Here is a 23,491-nt window from a genome sequence, read left to right on the forward strand (position 1 = left end):
TCTTCTCACAGATTTTTCGTGATCTGTAACCCTGATAGATTGCTGTGTTTAAATTGTGCTTACATAGTCATGGATGATTTGCGATATGAAATATTTATTCATTTATGACGTACACTGATTCTCATTTCCTATGTTCCCTCTCGCTAGAGGTGCGTAGAAAGATTGAAGAACAGCCGGGCAAAGCTGTTGGACAGGTACAGGCATTTGGGAGAGAATCCGAGCTGGAGCCTCAATGGGTCCTTTCTCGTGCAAGAGGTGATGGAAGAAGAATGGCGAGCTCTGAAAGCACTGGACAGAGATTTTCCATCACTCTGGAAGAAGGGGAGTTTAACAGAGGTTTGTTAATCTAAACACCCTTCTGATAGGTTCTAATTATAGATTTTAACCTCCTTGGTTATGAAATTGTGGTGCAAATATTAAAATAAACAGGGATAGCACCTCCACTGAAATAACAAAGGAAGAGCAAATGAACAAAATGTTTGTTAATCTTTGCACAATGTATTTCAGGGCCGTTGTTCTCGGTAATTAGCAATCCGCGCACATCTGTCCTGCAGCAAATATTTTAAGAAGTTTTAAGTAATGACAAAGTCTGGTTGTGTATTAATTGAATTTATAGAGTATGATGTTTAATTAGACACAAGATCTTCAGCACCAATTTTGTTATTTCACTAATGACGTTTTTAAGATTGTTACTTTGTTGTTTCGGTGTGTTTAATTACACTGCACTATTGAAAGTGCAGTATGATTTTGTCCAAAAATGTGTCCACTTATATTTTGAAGACTTCACAAAGGGCTGTCTGATTGAAGTGATTGTAATTCAACAAATAGGAGTAGAATAGAATGTAAATATAATGAATTGTAATCATTTGGGGGTTGCTGTAACGTATGCAGAAGTGTGTATCTGAAAACTTCCGAGTATAAATTTAACTGTTGCTATCATCCTGTATTTATAAAAGAACTGTGCTGAGAACCAGTTGCAGATTGGATTGCTGATCGTGATTGTCCAGCTAATGGTCTCCATGAATCATTCATAGCTCTACTCTTAATCAAATTGTTTCATAGAAAAATGTAGTAGTGCTTCTGATCAGCTAATAGTTTTTTTTAAACACTGAATTCTTGTCCTCTGATCTCGTTTCACGTGTCAGCCTGTGGTACCTGAATGGCTGAGATTGGTTCACTACTGTCCCGGAGCTTGGATGGTGATGCAGGCCAGTGAAATCAGCTGAATGAATTCTGTTTCTGTAGTTGTGTTTAATAACTGACAAATGCTAAGGTTTGTGGAGCAGTTAATGGTCTGGGACATGCTTCTAGCCTATGGTATTAAAACTTTCCCTTTTTTTTCTTGAAAGGAAGAGAGGATATTTTACAACTTGATGTATGTTAAGGAAATAATCTATCTGTAATTTATTCAAAATCTTGCAGCTGCACACTTCCTGTCAACTTTCTCCATTATGAATTCCAATGTCCAGATTTACAGTGGAAACTCTGTGAATTGTCACACTCTGACGACACACTCCTGCAGTGATGTGATTGCTGGAAGTGTATCTGGACTGTTACTGCTTAACTTTCACGAATACAGATTATGGGGGGGATTCTACACCGTGTGCTATAATCCAACATTTGTATAGTTCCAAACCTTTTAGCAACATGGGAACAGCAGGAGCTTATTGCTGGATCAATTTGGTTAGCTTTGACAGTTCCTAATGCTTTTAATACCCATTCTCTGCCCTTATCCCTTGCTATTTCCCTTCTTTAAATGCCTGAAATGATTATGCACCCATCACCTTCTGCGTCAGTGTGTTCTGTGTTCTCTTGGCCTTTTGTATGAAGAAATTAACTGGCTTAATTTTAACTTTAACTTTACAATGTCCCCTCGTTCTGTTTTATCAGATTCCTTGAGCGTGTTCCTCATTAAACATCCACCATTGGAGTGATGTGTATGTGGTTTGAATTGCTCCCCAGGTGCTGAATACACTGGAGAATATAAATGAATTGGCAGAACTTGAGGAAATTCAACAGGAGCTCCTCAGCGAAGGTAGAAACTACTTGCAAACCACACCTCTCCACTGTATGTCAGAGAAGACGAGCATTTCTGCATGCAAACTAGTGATAGCTAAATACTATAATAGCCTCTTCATGGTTATTCCTCTAATTGGCCTAGGCCGAGGGAAAACGTGGTCAGTTGATCGCTTCAGATATTTGACTTGATCGTGTAAAATACTCCATTCCTGTAACACACACTTTTGCTTAACTCCGACGCATTTCCTTTATTCAATATGATGGAGGAATAACCCTTTTGCACATCAGTTCTCTCCTAACAGTGTGAGGAAGCCCAAACCGTCTCCTCTTACCGCAGGATCTATTAAAATCCTTTCAAATAATAGTGGTTAAAAATGTACCTTTGAACATATATTTGCAGTAGTTTAATCCTCTCAAATTGCCTAAAGAAAGTTTTTTTTTTAAGAAAAGGTAATGTGACCTTGGTCTTTGGTGGGAATATCGAGGTAGCTCAGTGCTTGAGTTTGAAAATACGCCAATAAATAAATAATGTCAGACTTTGGAACTAATGTAAATATATTCAACAGCTGAGGCGCGAAGAAATTGATGCGCGGCCTGGTGGAGAATGAAATAAATAAATACAATGCTGAACCTGGTTTCTGTGCCAGCTGATGTTCCATTGAACAAGTGATCCACTAGTCAGGAATGCACTTAAACAGACTCCTCATTGATGGCACAGACACCAGCTCCGCATTTCCCAGTGTACTCTCCTGGCAGGTGAGGCTAAATTGGGCGTGTGAAATCGGGAAGCTTTCACTGGCTCGGCTTGTTCACGGTGAGGTTTCACTGGTTTTGAGTTTGTGGAGTTGCTTCTGCAATATAGTTGGGAGGGAGAATGCTGCTGCTCATCCTAACTCTGATAACTGCAACCAATTCACAATCAAGTCAGCGATTGGAGATGATTGTTTGATCCATACTTGAAAATGTTGGTGTAGCAGAACTCCGACTTACCAGATCAATGGACGATCTAAATGTGTGTCACAAGATTGAAAGCCAACAACGTCTGGATCTTTTTTGTTTGTTGTTTGCCATGTGGACTAGGATAAGTGTACTTGGGAAATATGGAAATAAATCCACTGTATTAATGGCAAGTTTGTTTCTGTTAGGTTGATCTGCTATAACGTTCTGACCCCTTGAAGTAGAATACAGTTTAGCAAAGTAGGAACAAAATGGGATAGAGTATGAGGGAATTAAAATTAGACTAAAGAACTGTAAAAGAGAAGCAACATGAAGAAGCTTGCACCAATTTGGGGGACTAATGGAACGCCCCTGGTTGTGAAAACAAAAATTAACTAAATAGAGGAGCAGAAAGTTAAGAAATTCCTCTCCCTGCTAAAGCTGTTAAGTTCAGGATAATGCATTTTTTTATGGAATAGTACATATAGAGCTTTTTAAAGGATTTTCTTTCAGCTGGTTTGTACAAAATAGCATTTTTTGACTCTTAGTAAATGATGTCTACGATATTTCTTGTAGAACATGCCATCATAGAGGAGTACGAGGCCAGCTTGCGTTTCGATGAAGCGTGCTTGAATGCTATTATTGATGGATTTGATGTTCCTGACAGACTCATCTGTCCTATTTGTAACAGGTGAGTATGGAATCAGGCTGTGAATTGGACCTCTGGCTAATTTCCTGGGTCTTTTTGAAGCTCTTTTTAAGCTCTCTGGCCACAGGGGATGTGCCAGAGGACTGGAGAACAGCTAACGTAGTACCATTATTCAAGAAGGGTAGTAGGGATAAACCAGGGAATTACAGGCCAGTGAGCCTAACATCAGTGGTAGGGAAATTATTGGAAAAAATTTCTGAGGGACAGAATTGGTCTCCACTTGGAGAGGCAGGGATAGTCAGCATGGCTTTGTCAAGGGAAGATCATGTCTGACCAATTTGATTGAATTCTTCGAGGGGGTGACTAGGTGTGTGGATGAGGGTAGTGCAGTGGATGTGGTTTACATGGATTTCAGTAAGGCTTTTGATAAAGTCCCGCATAGGAGACTGGTCAGGAAGGTAAGAGCCCATGGGATCCAGGGTGCCTTGGCACATTGGATCCAAAACTGGCTTAGTGGCAGAAGGCAGAGGGTGATGGTGGAAGGTTGTTTTTGTGACTGGAAGCCTGTGTCCAGTGGGGTACCGCAGGGATCGGTGCTGGGTCCCTTGCTGTTTGTGGTCTACATTAATGATTTGGATGTGGCACGGTGGCATAGTGGTTAGCACTGTTGCCTCACAGCACCAGAGACCCGGGTTCGAATCCGGCCTCGGGCGACTGTCTGTGTGGAGTTTGCACATTCTCCCCATGTTTGCGTGGGTTTTCTCCGGGTGCTCCGGTTTCCTCCCACAGTCCAAAGATGTGCTGGTTAGGTTGATTGGCTATGATAAATTGACCCTTAGTGTTAGGGGGATTAAATACGTGGGGTTACAGGGATAGGGTGGGATATGTGTTGGTGTAGGGGTTACGGGGATCGGGTGGGATATGTGTCGGTGCAGGCTCGATGGGCTGAAATGGCCTCTATCTGCACTGTGGGGTATCTGTGATCTGTGATTTCTCTGTGAATATAAAAGGTATGATCAGTAAGTTCGCAGATGACACGAAAATTGGTGGGGTGGTAAATAGTGAGGAGGGAAGCCTCAGGCTACAGGACAATATAGACGGGTTGGTCAGATGGGCGGAACAGTGGCAAATGGAATTTAACCCTGAAAAGTGTGAGGTGATGCATTTTGGATGGACTAACAAGGCAAGGGAATACACAAGGAATGGTAAGACCCTAGGAAAGACAGAGGATCAGAGGGACCTTGGTGTGCATGTACATAGATCCCTGAAGGCAGCAGAACAGGTGGATAAGGTAGTTAAAAAGGCATATGGGATACTTGCCTTCATTAGCCGAGGCATAGAATATAAGAGCAGGGAGGTTATGATGGAGCTGTACAAAATGCTAGTTAGGCCACAGCTGGAATACTGTGTGCAGTTCTGGTCGCCACACTATAGGGGGATGTGATTGCATTGGAGAGGGTGCAGAGGAGATTCACCAGGATGTTACCTGGGCTGGAGTGCTTCAGCTATGAAGAAAGACTGGACAGGCTGGGGTTGTTTTCCTTGGAGCAGAGAAGGCTGAGGGCGCTCCTGATTGAGGTGTACAAAATTATGAGGGGCATAGATAGTGTAGATAGAAAGGAACTTTTCCCCTTAGTAGAGGGGTCAATAACCAGGGGGCATAGTTTCAAGGTAAGGGGCAGGAGGTTTAGAGGGGATTTGAGGAAAAACTTTTTCACCCAGAGGGTGGTTGGAATCTGGAACTCACTGCCTGAAAGGGTGGTAGAGGCAGGAACCCTCACAACATTCAAGAAGCATTTGGATGAGCACTTGAAATGCCATAGCATACAAGGCTACGGACCAAGTGCTGGAAAATGGGATTAGACTAGACAGGGCCTGATGGCCGGCGCAGACAAGGTGGGCCGAAGGGCCTCTTTCTGTGCTGTATAACTCTATGACTCTAAGCTCTTTATCTCAAAGGGGCTGGAATACAAAGTTATGTTACAGTTATATAAAGCTCTGGTTAGACCCCATTTAGTAGTTCAGTTTTGGACACCACCTCAGGAAGGATATATTGGTCTTGGAGGGGGTGCAATAATGAGGACAGGTTGCAGTCTAGGCTTGTTTACCCAGGAGTATAGAAGATGAAGGGGTGATCGAATTGAGGTGTTTAAGATGATCAAAGGAGTTGATCGGGTAGATAGAGAGAAACACTATTTCCCCAGGTGGGGGGGGGGGGGAGTCTGCAACAAGGGGGCAGAACCGTAAAAATTACAGCTGGGCCGTTCAGGGGTGATGTCAGGAAATGCTTCTTCACACAAAGGGGAGTGGAAATCTGGAACTCTTTCACCCCCCCACCAAAAAAATATTTTGAGGCCGGGGGTCAGTTGAAAATTTCAAAACAGACATTGATTTTTGTTGGGGAAGGGTTACAGAATCAAGGCGGGTAGATGGAGTTATGATACAGATCAGCCATGATCTCATCGAATGGCAGAACAGGCTCGAGTGCTGAATGATGGCGCCTGTTCCTAGGTTCCTAATTTAACAGTTTTACAAGCGCACAAATGATTTGCAGGAGAGGAACTGGAGAGAAAAGTAAATGTACGGTCTTCAAATGAGAACTGTTACAACCGATGCGTAGCTGGTTCCAAGTTGTATGACTTGGAACATCTTTTATTGAAATATCTGAAATGATTTTTAAGATGACGTAGCAGTCCAGCCAGGTCTCAGCTTTGCTCTGGGGTCTTTGTACAATTAGCTGCGGTGGTGGGGGTCTTCTGTATTCCTTGGTTGCCCCAGCATTCCTGCTTCTGTTCACTATCCAGTGATTCCCGCTGACCGGTCCAAAGATAGACGCTGGGTGTGATGCTCCCTTCCTGTCAACCAGCCTTTAGACACCTGGTGTTTATACATGGAGAATGGGTACTTGGGCTAGTTGCCAGAGAGATTAAAACTAATGTCCAGCGTGAGTTCTAGAGAGGAGAGTGATGGAAGCGGAGCACAGTCCTACTAAAGTCCTACTTACATTTTGATGAATTTTTAGAGTCTTAACTCTAGGTATTCTCCGGTGCAGTGAGAAAGACCGCTCCTTATGTGAGCCCTCATTGCCTTGTGATCCAGAGTGTGTCTTCGCCTGCCTTGTTATCTGGAGAATGGTTAGTGAGCCCAGGAATTGAACTGAGAATCCTCTTCACTGTATTTTAGCTGATAGATTACGTCGCATCATTTCCCTTGTATTCAGAAAGCAAAAGAATAACTTCTCTAGACATTGGCTTCAACTGAAAACTGCCAGATTTATTGAGCAGCAGTGACGTACCGCAGACGACAGGTGTAACTATCCCTCTAAGGAAAATAACAACACCGCCAGATAAACGGTCCAGGACAAGGTCACTGAATATTATATATTCTCAACTGCCATGGTGGGATTTGAACTTGCATTCTCTGGATTACTAGTCTAGTCTAGTCCAGTCCAGTCCAGTAACAACCATAACCTGGATGAGGTGTGAACACTTATAGAATCAGAGAATAGTACAGCGCAGGAGGCCATTCGGCCCATCGAGTCTGCGCCGGCTCTGTCGAAGAGCAATCCAGTCAGTCCCACTCCCCCGCTCTTTCCCCATATCCCTGCAATGTTTTCTCCTTTGAGTATTTATCCAATTGTCTTTTAAAGGCTACTATCCACCACCCTATCAGGCAGTGCATTCCAAATCTTAACCACGCGTGTGAAAAAGTTTCTCCTCGTGGCTGCTGGTTCTTTGGCCAATCACCTTCAATCTATGCCCTCGCGTTATTGACGCGCCAGCCACTTGCTCGTCCAGTGACTCAGCTCAGGATGATCATTGGCTCTAAACTTCATTGACGGCTTTTTGTTCAGCGGTTTCTTGGTCTGGAATATATACGGCATGTTTTCCTCCTGTTCCCTGAGTTCATCAGCGCTGTCACAGTGATGTGATGTGATGGGTCTCGGGAGTGGAAAAGTGCCCATGTTGCAATAACCAAAGAGTCTGGCTAGGTCTCTCAGGTTCAAAAACACTGTTATTTCAAAACCGATTTAAATTGTGCAAAATAAGCATTTATACCGCTGATTATTCTGCTGTCTTCATTTTGCTTCTGTGTAATTAGAATTCTTATAATTTAATTTGATTCATTTTTGCTTAAACAACGCGATCTGGGAGTGTGGTTCTCCACTTTTCAGAGCAGGCGACAGTGCATCGTGGGCAAAGGTGCCACTTCCAGTGTGAAATGACTGGATAAAGGGGTCGTTGTTTGTCGTGTGACAAGCCCCTCCCATTGGTTCTGAGCAGAGGCAGCGGGGGTCTGGATTTGAAAAGTGCTTTTTGGAGCAGTCATTCATAAATAAAGATCCAGCTGGTTTAGCTCCATCATGAATTCAGGGGCAGAAGGGTAAGCTGAGAAAATTGCGAGTCGATGATGTATTTGACCACAGTGTGTTTACTATGATGACCATTTGTCATGATTTGTTTCAGCATAAGGCCTGAACAAAAAGGACCCACAATCTAACCAAAGCTACTTTCCTTTCCCAGGAACTACCTAAATGTGAGCAGTGACTTTATAACTTGCCCATGTGGAATGTGTATCAATACACGGGTAAGTTTGTTGCATACAGCAATCTGATTCCCTTGATTTCTTTCTTTCCTTCCTGAGAATGGTAAGCAGGTGAGCTGTACTGGACTCACATCCCACATTCTCGCGTGCTGTGGGTCAAGGCACTACTTACCTAACCTCTGTCTCAGTGAAACTCTTTGTCCAGAAACCTGCTGCATGTGTTCCTTGAGTCAAGAAACCATTTGATTCCTGTACTACTGGAAGTACTCTGAGCTGTGTGCACAGAACTGGTCGCATCCACTAAACGGAGTGGCTTGTAAACCTAGCAGCAACAGGAATTTGGTGAGAGTGGTAAAGAGTGGGTAAATAGTACAGATAGTGTGTTTCAATCAAGCTGAAATTTGACATACATTTCTGACTTTAAAACTTAACTTTAAAACTGCAAGTCAATGCAGTTAACAGCCAAATCAGCTGTAAGTGGGTACCTGACGAGGATTTGGTTGTTGTGGCTGGCTATTGACTGACTGGTTGTAACTTGGGTGTTTGTAAAAGATTTATATTAGAGGGATATCTGCTACACACAGCTGGGAGAATCTACTAAATGGAGTGGCTTGTAAACAGAATGGTAGCAGGAATTTGGTGAGAGTGGAATTCAGTGTGGTGTGGGAAAGAGGTGCTAAGTGCTTTGAAGCAAAGGGCAACAGTAAATATATAAATAATCAGCATAATTAATTAGATCTAAAGGGATTGTTTTTAAAGCAAGATGATGAAACAGCTGAGCCCCCCTTGCAATTCCTGTGCCATGTGGGAACTGCAGGATAACCACATGTACAGGAAGTGCCTCCAGCTGCTCGAACTCTAGCTCGGGGTTTCTGAGCTTGAGGAATGGCTGGAGTCGCTGCAGGGCAGACGGGAGGTTGAGAATTTCCTGGAGTGCACGTTCCAGGAGGTGGCCACCCTGCATCTACAGAGAGTTCAAGAGAATAGTAAGTGGATGGCCATCCAGCAGGGTAGGAAGAAGCAGGCAGTGCAGGAATCCTCCAGGAGTGCGGCAAACTCAAACCAGTTTCCAGTGCTGAATACCAGTGAGGGTGACACCTCAGGGGAGTGCAGTCTGGACCACATCCACTGCACTGGGGCAAATGACTACACGGGGGAACAGCAAAGTGTAGAAATGCAGTGGTCCTAGGGGGATTGGCAGGTGTTTCTGCAACCGTCGGCACGAGTCTCGCATGGTGTATTGACTCCCTGGTGCCAGGGTAAAGGACATCACTGAGGGTACAGAACATTCTGAGCGGGTGCGGAGAAGGTGAACAGCCAAAAGTCATGGTCCATGTGGGAACTAATGACAGGAAGGAAAAGGGTTGAGGTCCTGCAGTCAGGGAAAAAGTTAAAAAACAGGACCTCAAAGGTCCTGTTCTGGATTACTCCCAGTGCCACACGCTACTGAGTATAGGAATAGTAGGCTGCAGTGTGTACCATCTACAAGATGCACTGCAGCAACTTGCCAAGGCTTCTTCAACAGCATCTGCCAAACCTGCCACCTAGAAGGACAAGGGCAGCAGGCACATGGGAACACCATCACCTCCCAAGTTCCCTTCCAAGTCACACACCATCCTGACTTGGAAATATATCGCCGATCCTTCATCGTTGCTGGGTCAAAATCCTGGAACTCCCTCTAACAGCACTGTGGGAGTACCTTCACCACACGGACTGCAGCGGTTCAAGAAGGCAGCTCACCACCACCTTCTCAAGGGCAATTAGGGATGGGCAATAAATGCTGGCCTTGCCAGCGACGCCCACATCCCAGGAACGAATTAAAGAAATTTACTAGAATGGTTCCAGGGATGAGGGATTACAGTTGCGTGGATAGACTAGAGAAGCTGGGATTGTTCTCCTTGGAGCAGAGGAGGCTAAGAGGAGATTTGTTAGAGGTGTTTAAAAATCATGAAGGCTTTAGATAGAGAAACTGTTTCCAATGGCTGAAGGGTCGATAACCGAAGGACACAGATTTAAGGTGATTGGCAAAAAAAACAAAGGCAACATGAAACTTTTTTTTACACGGCCAGTTGTTACGACCTGGAATGCGCTGCCTGAAAGGGCGGTGGAAGCAGATTCAGTCGTAGCCTTCAAAAGGGAACTGGATAAATACTTGAAGGGAAGCAATTACAGGGCAATGGGGAAAGAGCGGGGGAGTGGGACTAATTGGAGAGCTCTTTCAAAGAGCCGGCACAGGCACGATGGGCTGAATGGTCTCCTTCTGTGCTGTAACATTCTATGACTAATGGCAGAGTTTTTGAAGTGATTATCTGTACTGCCACAATATCAGACCGATATCCTGCGCTTTCCCCAGCAGGTAAAAAACAGACAGAATACCGAAACCTTTCGAGCAGATTAATATCGTCCTGTATAGAATGAAATATCTTGATCCAACTTCCAGTATATCTCCTGATGGCCTGAAAGTGGCCTAAGGCAATTTGGGCCCCACTCTCCAAGTCACCTTGCTCCACCAAGCTGCCCCGTCCACCCACCTTAATACTGCTAGATCTTGCCCTGCTCTTAATTACCTGGATCCACCGACTCCTTTCATATTTTGGGGTTTGGGCTTCCTCTCTCCGAGCTCCCAGACCCGAGCAAATCCTTCCCAATGTTACCAGACTCCGTAGCTACCCCCAATGCTGATTCTGAAATAAGCCTAATACTTTTTTCGGGATGAGGGTGAACCTGGCAAGGTCAGTATTTATTACCGGTCCCTAGTTTCCCTTGAGAAGGTGGTGGTGAGCCGCTGCCTTAAACTGCTGCAGTCAGTGTGGTGTTAGGTAGGGAGTTCCAGGATTTTGACCCAGCGACAGTGAATGAACGCCGATATATATCCAAGTCAGTGACTCGTGACTTGGAGGTGGTGGTGTTCTCGTACACCTGCTACCATTGAGGTTGCAGGTTTGGGAGATGCTGCTGATGAAGCCCATTTCAGTGCATCCTACAGTTAGTACACACTGCAGCCAGTAGTGAAGGGGATGGATGTTTAGCTCGTGGAGGAAGTGTCAATCAAGCGAGCTGCTTTGTCCTGGATGGTGTCAAGCTTCTTGAGTGTTGTTGGAGCGGCACTCAACCAGGCAAGTGGAGACTATTCCATCACATTCCTGACTAACATAGAAACATAGAAGATAGGAGCAGGAGTAGGCCATTCGGCCCCTCGAGCCTGCTCCGCCATTCAATGCGATCATGGCTGATCATCCAAATTCAGTACCCTGTCCCTGCCTTCTCTCCATATCCCTTGATCCCTTTAGCCTTAAGAAATATATCTAACTCCTTCTTGAATATATTTAACTAGCTGAAGTGCCCGGCGGTGCCGAGGCTTTTTCGAGGGAATGTTGTTGGAAGAGAGAGCGAGCGACTGGGGGGAAGAGAGCGAGCGACTGGGGGGAAGAGAGCGAGCGACTGGGGGGAAGAGAGCGAGCGACTGGGGGGAAGAGAGCGAGCGACTGGGGGGAAGAGAGCGAGCGACTGGGGGGAAGAGAGAGAGCGACTGGGGGGAGGAGGGGGAGGGAGAGAGAGGGGAGAGGGGGAGGAGGGAGGGGGAGAGGGGGGGGAGGGCGGGGGGGAAAGGGAGGGCTGGGGGGCCCCCCCCCCCCCCGAGGGTCGCGCCCCCCCCCAACCCCCGAGGTGAAGACCGCCGATTGCGGCTGTGCGAGACGGCCGGCCGGGGTTGCCAGGGTAACGCTTGACGCTCAGCAAGCCCCGGCCGGCCAGAGAGAGACAGCGCGTCTCCGCTCCTGCTGCGCGCGCACCCTAGCGGCGCTGGGCTGAGGCTCGGCCCTCCAGCCTTCGAGTGGGGCCGGGAGGTGCCTAGCTCGGGCGTGGGTGCGCAGGAGACGCCGAGACTTCTAGGCCTACCTGGAAAAACGGGGAAAGGTAGGAAAATTAATGAGATTAGATAAGTTAATTACTTTCTAAATCATTTTTTTTTAAAACAATGTGTTTTAAAAGCTCCCCCACTCCCCTCTGTCCCTCTCTCCGGCCCCTCCCCCTGCCTAGCGCCTGAGGTCCGGAGCTGAGGTACCCCGCGTATGGCGCGGCTGATGGACGGCCGCTGCGGGCGGCGCATGCGCGGTCAGTGGGCAATTTTGGGGCGCTTGGTCTCCCTGCCCCTGTGTGTCCCCCCTCTCCCTGTCATGTCCTCTCCCTGTCCTATCCTATCCTATCCCTCCCTCCTCTGCCTCCCCTCCTCTGCCTCCCCTCCTCTGCCTCCCCTCCTCTGCCTCCCCTCCTCTGCCTCCCCTCCTCTGCCTCCCCTCCTCTGCCTCCCCTCCTCTGCCTCCCCTCCTCTGCCTCCCCTCCTCTGCCTCCCCTCCTCTGCCTCCCCTCCTCTGCCTCCCCTCCTCTCACTCCCCTCCTCTCACTCCCCTCCTCTCACTCCCCTCCTCTCACTCCCCTCCTCTGCCTCCCCTCCTCTCACTCCCCTCCCCCCCCCCCTCTCTGCCTCCCCCGCTCCCCTCTGTCCCTCTCTCCGGCCCCTCCCCCTGCCTAGCGCCTGAGGTCTGGAGCTGAGGTCCCCCGCGTATCGCGCGGCTGATATAGATGAATTGGCCTCCACTGCCTTCTGTGGTAGAGAATTCCACAGGTTCACCACTCTCTGGGTGAAAAAATTCCTCCTCCTCTCTGTCCTAAATGGTTTACCCCTTATCCTTAGACTGTGACCCCTGGTTGTGGACTCCCGGCCATCGGGAACATCCTTCCTGCATCTAGTCTGTCTAGTCCTGTTAGAATTTTATAAGTTTCAATGAGATCCCCTCCCATTCTTCTAAACTCCAGCGAGTATAAGCCCAATCGACCCAACCTCTCCTCATAATGTCATTCCTGCCAACCCAGGTATCAGCCTGGTGAACCTTCGCTGCACTCCTTCCTTGGCAAGAACATCCTTAGATAAGGCGACCAAAATTGCGCACACTACTCAAGATGTGGTCTCACCAAGGCCCTGTACAACTGCAGCAAGACATCCTTGTTCCTGTACTCGAACCCTCTCGCTACGAAGGCCAACATACAAGGCCTTCTTAACTGCCTGCTGCACTTGCATGCTTACCTTCAGCGACTGGTGCACAAGGACACCCAGGTCTCGTTGCACTTCCCCTTCTCCCAATCTATTGCCATTCAGATAATAATCTGCTTTCCTGTTTTTGACACCAAAGTGGATAACCTTGCATTTATCCACATTATATTGCATCTGCCATGCTTCTGCCCAATCACACAACCTGTCCGAATCATACTGGAGTTTCTCGGCATCCTCCTCACAGCACACATGCCCACCCAGTTTTGTGTCGTCTGCAAACTTGGAGATATTACATCTAGTTCCCTCGTCTAGATCATTAATATATATTGTGAATAGCTGGGGTCCTAGGACCGATCCCTGCGGTACCCCACTAGTCACTGCCTGCCACTCGGCGAAAGATCCGTTTATTCCAACTCTTTGCTTTCTGTCTGCCAACCAGTTCTCTATCCAAGTTAATACCTTGCCCCCAATCCCATGTGCCTTAACTTTACACGCTAATCTCTTATGCGGGACCTTATCGAAAGCCTTCTGAAAATCCAAATACACCACATCCACTGGTTCTCCCTTATCTATTTTACCAGTTACATCCTCAAAAAATTCCAGTAGATTGGTCAAGCACGATTTACCTTTTGTAAATCCATGTTGACTTTGTCCGATCCTGTCACTGTTTTCAAAGTGCTCTGCTATTACATCCTTTATAATGGACTCTAGCATTTTCCCCACTACCAATGTCAGGCTTATAATTCCCTGTTTTCTCTCTACCACCTTTTTTGAATAATGGGGTAACATTAGCTACCCTCCAATCCATGGGTACTGTTCCAGAGTCTATTGAATTCTGGAAGATGAACAGCAATGCATCTACTATTTCTAGGGCCACTTCCTTAAGTACCCTAGGATGTAGATTATCAGGCCCTGGGGATTTATCGACCTTCAATCCCGTCAATTTCCCTAACACCATTTCCTTACAAATACTGATTTCTTTCAGTTCCTCCCTCTCATTAGACCCTATGTTCCCTGACATCTCTGGGAGGTTATTTGTGTCCTCCTTTGTGAAGACAGAACCAAAGTATGTATTTAATTGGTCTGCCATTTCTTTGTTCCCCATTATGAATTCCCCTGATTCTGACTGCAAGGGACCTACGCTTGACTTCACCAATCTTTTTCTCTTCACATATCTATAAAAGCTTTTACAGTCAGTTTTTATGTTCCCTGCAAGCTTACTCTCATACTCTATTTTCCCCCTCTTAATTAATCCCTTTGTCCTCCTTTGCTGAATCCTAAACTGCTCCCAATCCTCAGGTTTACTGCTTTTTCTGGCCAATTTATATGTCCTCTCCTTGGATCTTATGCTATCCCTAATTTCCCTTGTTAGCCACGGTTGAGTCACCTTTTTTGTTTTATTTTTATGCCAAACTGGGATGAACAAATTCTGTAGTTCATCCATGTGATCTTTGAATATTTGCCATTGCCTATCTACAGTCAACCCTTTGAGTGACATTCCCCAATCAATCCTACCCAACTCGCACCTCAAACCATCGTAGTTTCCTTTATTTAAATTCAGGACCCTAGTCTCTGAGTCAATTTCTTCACTCTCCATCTTAATGAAGAATTCGATCATATTATGATCGCTCCGACCCAAGGGGTCTCTCACAACAAGATTGCTAATTAATCCTTTTTCATTACGTAATACCCAGTCTAAGATGGCCTGATCTCTGGTTGGTTCCTCGACATATTGGTCCAGGAAACCATCCCGTATGCACTCCAGGAATTCCTCCTCCACAGACTTGTTCCCTGTAGGTGGTGGAAAAGGTTTGGGGAGTCGGGAGGTAAGCCACTTGCCACAGAATACCCAACCTGTGACCTTCGCTTGTAGCCATGGCATTTATATAACTGATCCACTTGAGTTTCTGGTCAATAGCAACCCACCCCAGGATGTTGATGGGGGACTCGGCGATGATAATGCCATGAATGTCATAGGGAGGTAGTTGGGCTCTCTCTTGTTGGAGATGGTCATTGCCTGGCACTTGTTTGAAGCAAATTTGCCATTTATCAGCCCAAGCCTGAATGTTGTCCAGGTCTTGCTGTGTGCAGGCACGGACTGCTTCATTATCTGAGAAATTGCGAATGAAGCTGAACACTGCAATCATCAGTGAACAGCCCACACACAAAGTGATGGAGGGAAGGCCATTGAAGTAGCAGCTAAAGATGGTTGGGCCTAGGATGCTGCCCTGAGGAACTTCTGCAGCGATGTCATTGGTTTAGATGTTTGGTCTCCAACAACCATAGCCATCTTCCTTTGTGCTAGGTGTGACTCCAGCCAGTGGAGAGGTTTTCTCCTGATCCCTATTGCTCAGTTTAACTAGGGCTCCTTGGCACCACACTCGATTGAATGCTGCCTCTGGAATTGTGTCTATGTTTGAACCAAGGCTGTAATGAGGTCTAGAGCCAAATTATCCTGGCGGAATCCAAACTGAGCATCGGTGAGCGGATTATTGGTGTCCGTGCCGCTCGATAGTACCGTTGATGACTCCTTCCATCACTTTGCTGGGAGGAGGCAGATAGAGCGGCCAGGTTGGATTTGACCTATTTGTGGACAAGGCACACCTTGAGGTAGAGGAATCTCTTTAGTTACTGTTGAGCTTGTGATGTGAACCCAATGCAGCTTCAGCCTATTAAGATGCTTCATGTTTCCACCCATTCACTTACAGGAAATGACCGTGCAGCAATTTCGAGCTCTTCTTGAGCACGGTGTCACGGAACATAGCAGCCTATGTGCACATTGTCCAAGCTGCTCTGTGGTAGACGGTATAGAAGCAGAACCCATGCTTCTCATGAGCTGTCGGGTGAGTGTGATTGTTTACTACACTAAAATGATGTGCAGCAGCATTTCAGCTGTTGGGGAAAGATGGAACTTTAGCATGCTCTGTTCCTTCACAGGATTCATTAATGTGCAATTGCAAAGCTGTCCTTTCACTCGCTGAACATGCACCCACCCTTTCTGTTAAAAGTTTGTGAGGGCTTCTTGTTCCCACCCACACCCTGTTACCTCGAGTCCCCCAAGGATCTATCCTTGGCCCCCCCCATATCATCCGAAAACACATCCGGTTCCACATGTACGCTGACGACGCCCTCATCACCACCCCTCTCAACCCCTCCACTGCCTCTGTGTTGTCCGACATCCAGCCTGGATGAGCCGAGATTCCCTCCCAACACTGAAGCCATTGTCTTCAGCACCCGTCACAAACTCTCTTCCTTAGCCATGGATTCCATCTCCCTCCCTGGCCACTATCTGAGGTTGAAGCAGATTGAGCTGAGCTTCTGACCACATATCCTCTTCATTACCAAGACCGCCTACTTCCACCTCCGTAATACTGCCTCAGCCCCTGCCCCTGCCCCATCTGCTGCTGAAATCCTATCCGTGTCTTTGTTACCTCCAGACTCCATTATTCTAATGCCGGCCTCCCATCTTCCAGACTCCATAAATTTCAGCTCATCCACAACTCTGCTTCCCATGTCCTAATTCGCACCAAGTCCCATTCACCCATCGCCCCTGTGCTCACTGACCGACATTAACTCCCAAGTCCACCAGGGCCCCGATTTTAAAATTCTCGTCCTCATGTTCAAATCCCTCCATGGCCTCGCCTCTACCCACCTCTGTAACCTCCTCCAGCCCCCCAACCCGCTGAGAACTCTGGCCTCTTGCACATCCCCCACTTCCTTCGCCCCACCATTGGCAGCCGAGCTGTCCCGGCCCTAACCTCGAATTCCCTCCCTAAACCTTTCCCCATCTCTCGCTCCCTTTGAAGATGCTCCTGAAAACCGAGCTGTTAGTCACCTGTCCCAATATCTCCTCCTGGCTCGGTGTCAATCATTGACTGATGACACTCCTGTGAAGCGCCTTGGGATGGTTTGTGTTCAAGGCACTGTATAAATGCAAGTTGTTTGAAATATTCCTATTGATACAAACAGGGCCTTTTATTCCCAAAATAAATACTCCAGTTTACTAAAGTTATTCACCAGATCACATTAGAAGTGGTGGTCAGATTATTTATGCACCTTTTGCTACGTTAAAGGTGCTATACAAATGCAAGTTGTTGAGTGATTTGGTAGGTTTTTGCTAGTTTTTATATTTGATTGCTATTTTACACAGTCTTGCATAGTACTTACAGCACAGGAACAGGCCGTTGGGACCAACAGGTCCATGCTGGTGTTTATGTGCCACTCAAGCCTCCTCCAACCCTTCCTCATCTCACCCTATCATTGAGCTGATAGTTTTGTGTCCTATGAATATATGGCACATCTCTGCGGCCTCGCTTTCAGGAGTGACAATTTTGAAAGGTGTGACGTAACTGAGGCAGGCAAGATATATATAAATATATAATCCCTGTCTCTCCGTCTCTCTCTTCCCCCTGCCTGCCCCCCCCTTCCCTCCCCCAAGTGCTTTCGCAGGTGCTGCGAGTTATAAAATGCTTTTAAAATTAGTGTTTATTTATTTTAAATTTGTTTTTATGGGATGTGGGCGTCACCAGCAAGGCCAGCATTTATTGTCCTCGAGAAGGTGGTGGTGAGCCGCCTTCTTGAACCGCTGCAGTCCGTGTGGTGAAGGTACTCCCACAGTGCTGTTAGGGAGGGAGTTCCAGGATTTTGACCCAGCAACGGTGAAGGAACGGCAATATACTTCTAAGTCAGGATGGTGTGTGACTTGGAGGTGGTGGTGTTCCCATGCGTCTGCTGCTCTTGTCCTAGGTGGAAGAGATCGCGGGTTTGGGAGGTGCTGTCGAAGCAGCCTTGGCGAGTTGCTGCAGTGCATCTTGTAGATGGTACATACTGCAGTCACGGTGCGCCGGTGGTGGAGGGAGTGAATGTTTAAGGTGGTGGATGGGGTGACAATCAAGCGGGCTGCTTTGTCCTGGATGGTGTCGCGCTTCGAGTGTTGTTGGAGCTGCACTCATCCAGGCAACTGGAGACTATTCCAATCGCACTCCTTACTTCTGCCTTGTAGATGGTAGAAAGGGTTTGGGGAGTCTGGAGGTGAGACACTCGCCACAGAATACCTAGCCTCTGACCTGCTCTTGTTGCCACAGTATTTATGTGGCTAGTCCAGTTAAGTTTCTGATCAGTGGTGACCCCCAGGATGTTGATGGTGGGGGATTTGGCGATGGTAATGCCATTGAATGTCAAGGAGCGGTGTTCAGACTCTCTTATCAGCCCAAGCCTGAACGTCATCCAGATCATTGATGAAGCAGCTGAAGATGGTTGGGCCTAGGACACTGCCGTGAGGAACTCCTGCAGCGATGTCCTGGGGCTGTGATGATTGACCTTCAACCACCACAACCATCTTCCTTTGTGATAGGTATGACTTCAGTCAGTGGAGAGTTTCTCCCCCCCCCCCCCCCAAATTCCCATTGACTTCAGTTTTATTAGGGCTCCTTCATGCCACACTCGGTCAAATGCTGCCTTGATGTCAAGGGCAGTAACTCTCACCTCACCTGGAATTCAGCTCCTTTGTCTATGTTTGGACCAAGGCTGTAATGAGGTCTGGAGCCGAGTGGTCCTGGCGGAACCCAAACTGGGCATCAGTGAGCAGGTTATTGGTGAGTAAGTGCCACTTGATAGCACTGTCGACGACACCTTCCATCGCTTTACTGATGATTGAGAGTAGACTGATGGGGCGGTAATTGGCCGGATTGGATTTGTCCTGCTTTTTGTGGACAGGACATACCTGGGCGGTTTTCCACATTGTCGGATAGATGCCAGTGTTGTAACTGTACTGGAACAGCTTGGCTAGAAGCACGGCTAGTTCTGGAGCACAAGTCTTCAGCACGATAGCCGGGATGTTGTCGGGGCCCATAGCCTTTGCTGTATCCAGTGGGCTCAGCCGTTTCTTGATATCACGTGGAGTGAATCGAATTGGCTGAAGACTGGCTTCTGTGATGGTGGGGACCTCAGGAGTAGGCCGATATGGATCATCCACTCGGCACTTCTGGCTGAAGATGGTTGCAAATGCTTCAGCCTTGTCTTTTGCACTCATGTGCTGGGCTCCACCATCATTGAGGATGGGGATATTCGTGGAGCCTCCTCCTCCCGTTAGTTGTTTAATGGTCCACCACCATTCATGACTGGATGTGGCAGGGCTGCAGAGCTTTGATCTGATCCGTTGATTGTGGGATCGCTTAGCCCTGTCTATAGCATGCTGCTTCTGCTGTTTAGCATGCATGTAGTCCTGTGTTGCAGCTTCCCCAGGTTGGCACCGCATTTTTAGGTACACCTGGTGCTGCTCCCAGCATGCTCTTCTACACTCCTTATTGAACCAGGGTTAGTTCCCTGGCTTGGTGGTAATGGTAGAGTGAGGGATATGACGGGCCATGAGGTTGCAGATTGTGGTGGAATACAATGCTGCTGCTGCTGATGGCCCACAGCGCCTCATGGATGCCCAGTTTTGAGCTGCTAGATCTGTTCTGAATCTATCCCATTTAGCACGGTGGCAGTGCCACACAACCTGATGGAGGGTGTCCTCAATGTGAAGACGGGACTTCATCTCCACAGTGACTGTACGGTGGTCACTGCTACCAATATTGTCATGGACAGATGCATCTGCAACAGGTAGATTGGTGAGGGCGAGCTCAAGTCGGTTTTTCCCTCTTGCTGGTTCTCTCACCACCTGTCGCAGGCCCAGACTGGCAGTTATGTCCTTCCGGACTCGACCAACTCGGTCAGTAGTGGTGCTACCGAGCCACTCTTGGTGATAGACATTGAAGTCCCCCGTCCAGAGTGCATTCTGTGCCCTTGCTACTCTCCGTGCTTCTTCCAAGTGGTGTTCTACATGGAGGAGTACTGATTCATCAGCTGAGGGAGGGCGGTAGGTGGTAATCAGCAGGAGGTTTCCTTGCTCATGCTTAACCTGAAGCCATGAGTCAATGTTGAGGACTCCCAGGGCCACTCCTTCATGACTCTATACCACTGTGCCGCCGCCCCTGTTGGGTCTCTCCTGCCGGTGGGACAGGACATACCCAGGGATGGTGATGGAGGAGTCTGGGACATTGGCTGAAAGGTATGATTCTGTGAGTATGACGATGTCAGGCTGTTGCTTGACTAGTCTGTGGGACAAGTCCCCAGATGTTGCTGGGTGTGTCGATGCTGGGTGGTCTGTCCTGTTTCATTTTTATTAATTTGTTTTGTAGTGGTTTGTTACAACTGAATACCTTGCTAGGCCATTTCAGAGGGCAATTAAGTGTCAACCACATTGCTGTTTAAATAATATCGGTTTTCCTAGTCCCTGCTGGGGAGCCATTTTAAGAAATCTTTCCTGGCTGCACTTGTACTCTTTTAAAGCTGGTTCGTGGTCCGGTTTTGATGAGGGTGGAAGAGGTTTCTTGAAAGCACTGGCCTAGGGGCCTTGCATTTAAAATAAATACTTGAGTTTCTGCAGCTCACTGCTCAAGTAGCCTAGTGCTCATAGTGCTGGCATCACAACCCAGAGGGCGAGTTCAAATCCCTCCACGGCAACTTGTGAAATTGAATTCAATAAATCTGGTCAGTTTGTGGCCTGGCATCAGGAAAAAGGACCATGAAAGTTGCTAGATATTTTTTTTAACCAGCTAGTTGGCTAATGCCCTTCAGGGAAGGGAAGCTGCCACCTCTGCCTGGTCTGGCCTACACGTGACTCCAGACCCACAATACTGTATATGGTTGACTCTCGGAACAACTCGGTATGAGCAGTAAATACTGCCTGTAATCAATGTTGCCTTTAAGTCGCGCTCTGGAGCTTCCGCGCAGCCGGCTCTCCGGCTTTTAAATGGGGAAAACCGCGCATGCGCGGATATTTGAATGGGCTACGCACCCAAAAAAACTAAAGGGAACATTGCCTGTAATGTGTCACTTGTACCGCAAGAACAAATAGAAAATCCTTCACCCATCACCATTGCAATTGTATGATCTTTCCCCTCACACCCAGATCTTTCTCCCCTGCTCCCTCCTGCTGCTTTCGAGCCAAAATTCTCACTTGTGCTCTTGGAGTACTCTGCAATAAAACTGCAATTTGACTCATTCAGTCACTATAAGTCAGGTGTGTTTCATGGCATACATTGCGTGTTACATAGCATAATACAACATATGCAGCACCTCACTATGAGCAACGTCCTGGGAAATTCTGAACACCAATCTAACACACACTTCCCACTCACTTACTTCACTTACGCACTGTCAATATCACATTTAAGTTTCTGTCATGCTTCAAAAAAGCAACAAAGGAATTCTCCAGGAACGCACAATACTGGAGCCAGAATATCTGCAGTCTCGTGACTAATACTAACCGCCATAAATTTAACTAGTGTTTACTTGGAACAATCTTTTAATTGCTTCCTGTTTGAACTTAAGAGCAGTTTGATTGTAGTTTTAAAGGGATATACACAACTGTGGAAGGATAAATTGGATTCGACTCGGTCTGTGTTCCTGACCGTATGAAACCGAGCACCATCTGACTTGATAGTTTTTATGTAAAAGTTTTGAGACTGTCTGCCACAGTTAACTTAAACACTTTATTCGGTTGTGATTTGGTGTTCTGTACAATCAAAATGTACACAAAGAAATGAAGCCCAGTTATTTTCTGATCTTGGGGTAACGAGGCAAGCACCTGCTGATATTGAGGTTTTAAATGATAATTGGCCTCAAACTGGCCTTGGACCTATTTAGAGCACTCCCGAGTACCTGTACACTGGCCCCAAAGGCACAGGCCATGGTAAACATGGTAACTGTGTTCCAGACTACCTATGAGAATTGCCACAGGAGATCAGCTAGTATATATAATTAGAAGTCTTGTGTCACACACAAACGTCACACTTGCAAGTAAACTTGCACGTGATTGGCTGAAATATAATTTTCACAACACAAACTGCAACGGAACAGGTTGGAGATGTAGCAGTTCTAATCAGTGACCCACATTTTAAACTTACTAATATTGTGTGTGTTTGATGAAATGCGTTTAACAACATTTTCTGTTGGAGGCCTCTGCCTCTCTGATAAGCATGAGGTTCGAGTTCAAGGTATTGTTTTGTAATGTAACTCACGGTAATGGACTATAGTTTCCAGCATCCATATGTACACCTCGGTGAACAGCAAGACTGTCCATTCACACAGCATGCAGAGATTTGCTGTTTTTAGTTCCACCCACCCCAGCCATTAACCCGAGACTAGTAGTTAGTCAGGAAATTATTGGGCCTTTGAAAGTAAATATAAATGTTTTACTTTAAAATTGAAGCAACATAAAGCTTATTGTGAGGTATTTTTTGACCGATAGACTCGCCCACTTGCTCGCCTCACCCCCTCTCGGGAATGCAACCCTGTTTGTTCCCAATCTACAGGTTTGGGGGTCTGGAGCCATGGGGTCCCCTGAATTCTCTCTAAATGTGATCAGCAATTGAACAGGTTGCCACTTTGCCCCATCCACTTCCAGTGTCTGGACACAGGAGTGAAGCCATCCTCTTTCCCCATGTTACATGCATAGATTTTGTTATTTTATGCAACTTTGTGTGGGGTAACAGATTTATCTGTTTATTTATCCATTTTCCATGGGTTAGGGAAACATTGCTTATAATCATAAAACAGTTCACTATCTCTGGATACATCTCTCACACCTCTCCAGATCCATTCAGCGAAAATGTGCAGCGCTCTCCTGCTCCAACCTCACAACCTCTAACCTGGCATTGAATGTAATATCAGAACTATTGTTTAACAATGGGGTACATCTTTTCATTGCAAAATACTTTATGAACATCTTCAAATGTATCCCTTTCAGACACTGCCTTTGTGTTAGTTCACTGTAATTTGTGTTAAATCATTTTCTTTTTCTTTCAGGTTTGTGATTACCTGTCTGTTATCCTGTAGTTACACTGAGCTCGCATCATTGCAAGAGTAACGATGAATGCCTGTTCTCGGACTTTTAATCAGCTCAGTGCATGCTTTGTCACACTGCACTGCATTGTGCATTCTGTATTCTACCTCGAATTTAATAAAGATTTTTTTTGTGTATATACTCCCAATGAGAAGTGCTTGATTTTTGTTTTCCCAGTGAGATTGTTCAATAAAAGGATGAGAGAAATATTAAGGCAGGTGATGAAGTTGGGTCTCTGTCAGCTTAAGTAGGCTGCAATCATAAGAAAAAATACTGATCAAGTTTGGGGTGCTAAAAGCGATAGGTAAAGAAAGTATGGGGGAAAAGAGGTTACTGACCTTGTATTGAAACAAAATGCTTTAACCAGATTCCTGAAGACTGAGCTATTCTATGCCTGAATTGA

At 46.6% G+C, this 23,491-nt stretch overlaps 1 protein-coding gene across 1 annotated transcript in view; it reads left to right on the plus strand.

The window, feature by feature from the left end:
• rpain (RPA interacting protein) overlaps window positions 1–23,236 on the plus strand; it is a 31,621-nt gene extending 8,385 nt beyond the window's left edge. Inside the window, exons 2-7 of the mRNA XM_085964133.1 lie at window positions 148–336; window positions 1,963–2,035; window positions 3,532–3,646; window positions 8,128–8,191; window positions 15,908–16,042; window positions 23,052–23,236. Coding sequence (XP_085820259.1) covers window positions 148–336; window positions 1,963–2,035; window positions 3,532–3,646; window positions 8,128–8,191; window positions 15,908–16,042; window positions 23,052–23,081 — 606 coding nt within the window. The 3' untranslated portion in view covers window positions 23,082–23,236. The remainder of the gene's footprint in view (window positions 1–147; window positions 337–1,962; window positions 2,036–3,531; window positions 3,647–8,127; window positions 8,192–15,907; window positions 16,043–23,051) is intronic.
• The last annotated feature ends 255 nt before the right edge of the window (window positions 23,237–23,491 follow it).

This window comes from Somniosus microcephalus, chromosome 22 (assembly GCF_052327205.1).
Source record: "Somniosus microcephalus isolate GS21.2 chromosome 22, FLI_Smic_1.0, whole genome shotgun sequence".
NCBI lineage: Eukaryota > Metazoa > Chordata > Chondrichthyes > Squaliformes > Somniosidae > Somniosus > Somniosus microcephalus.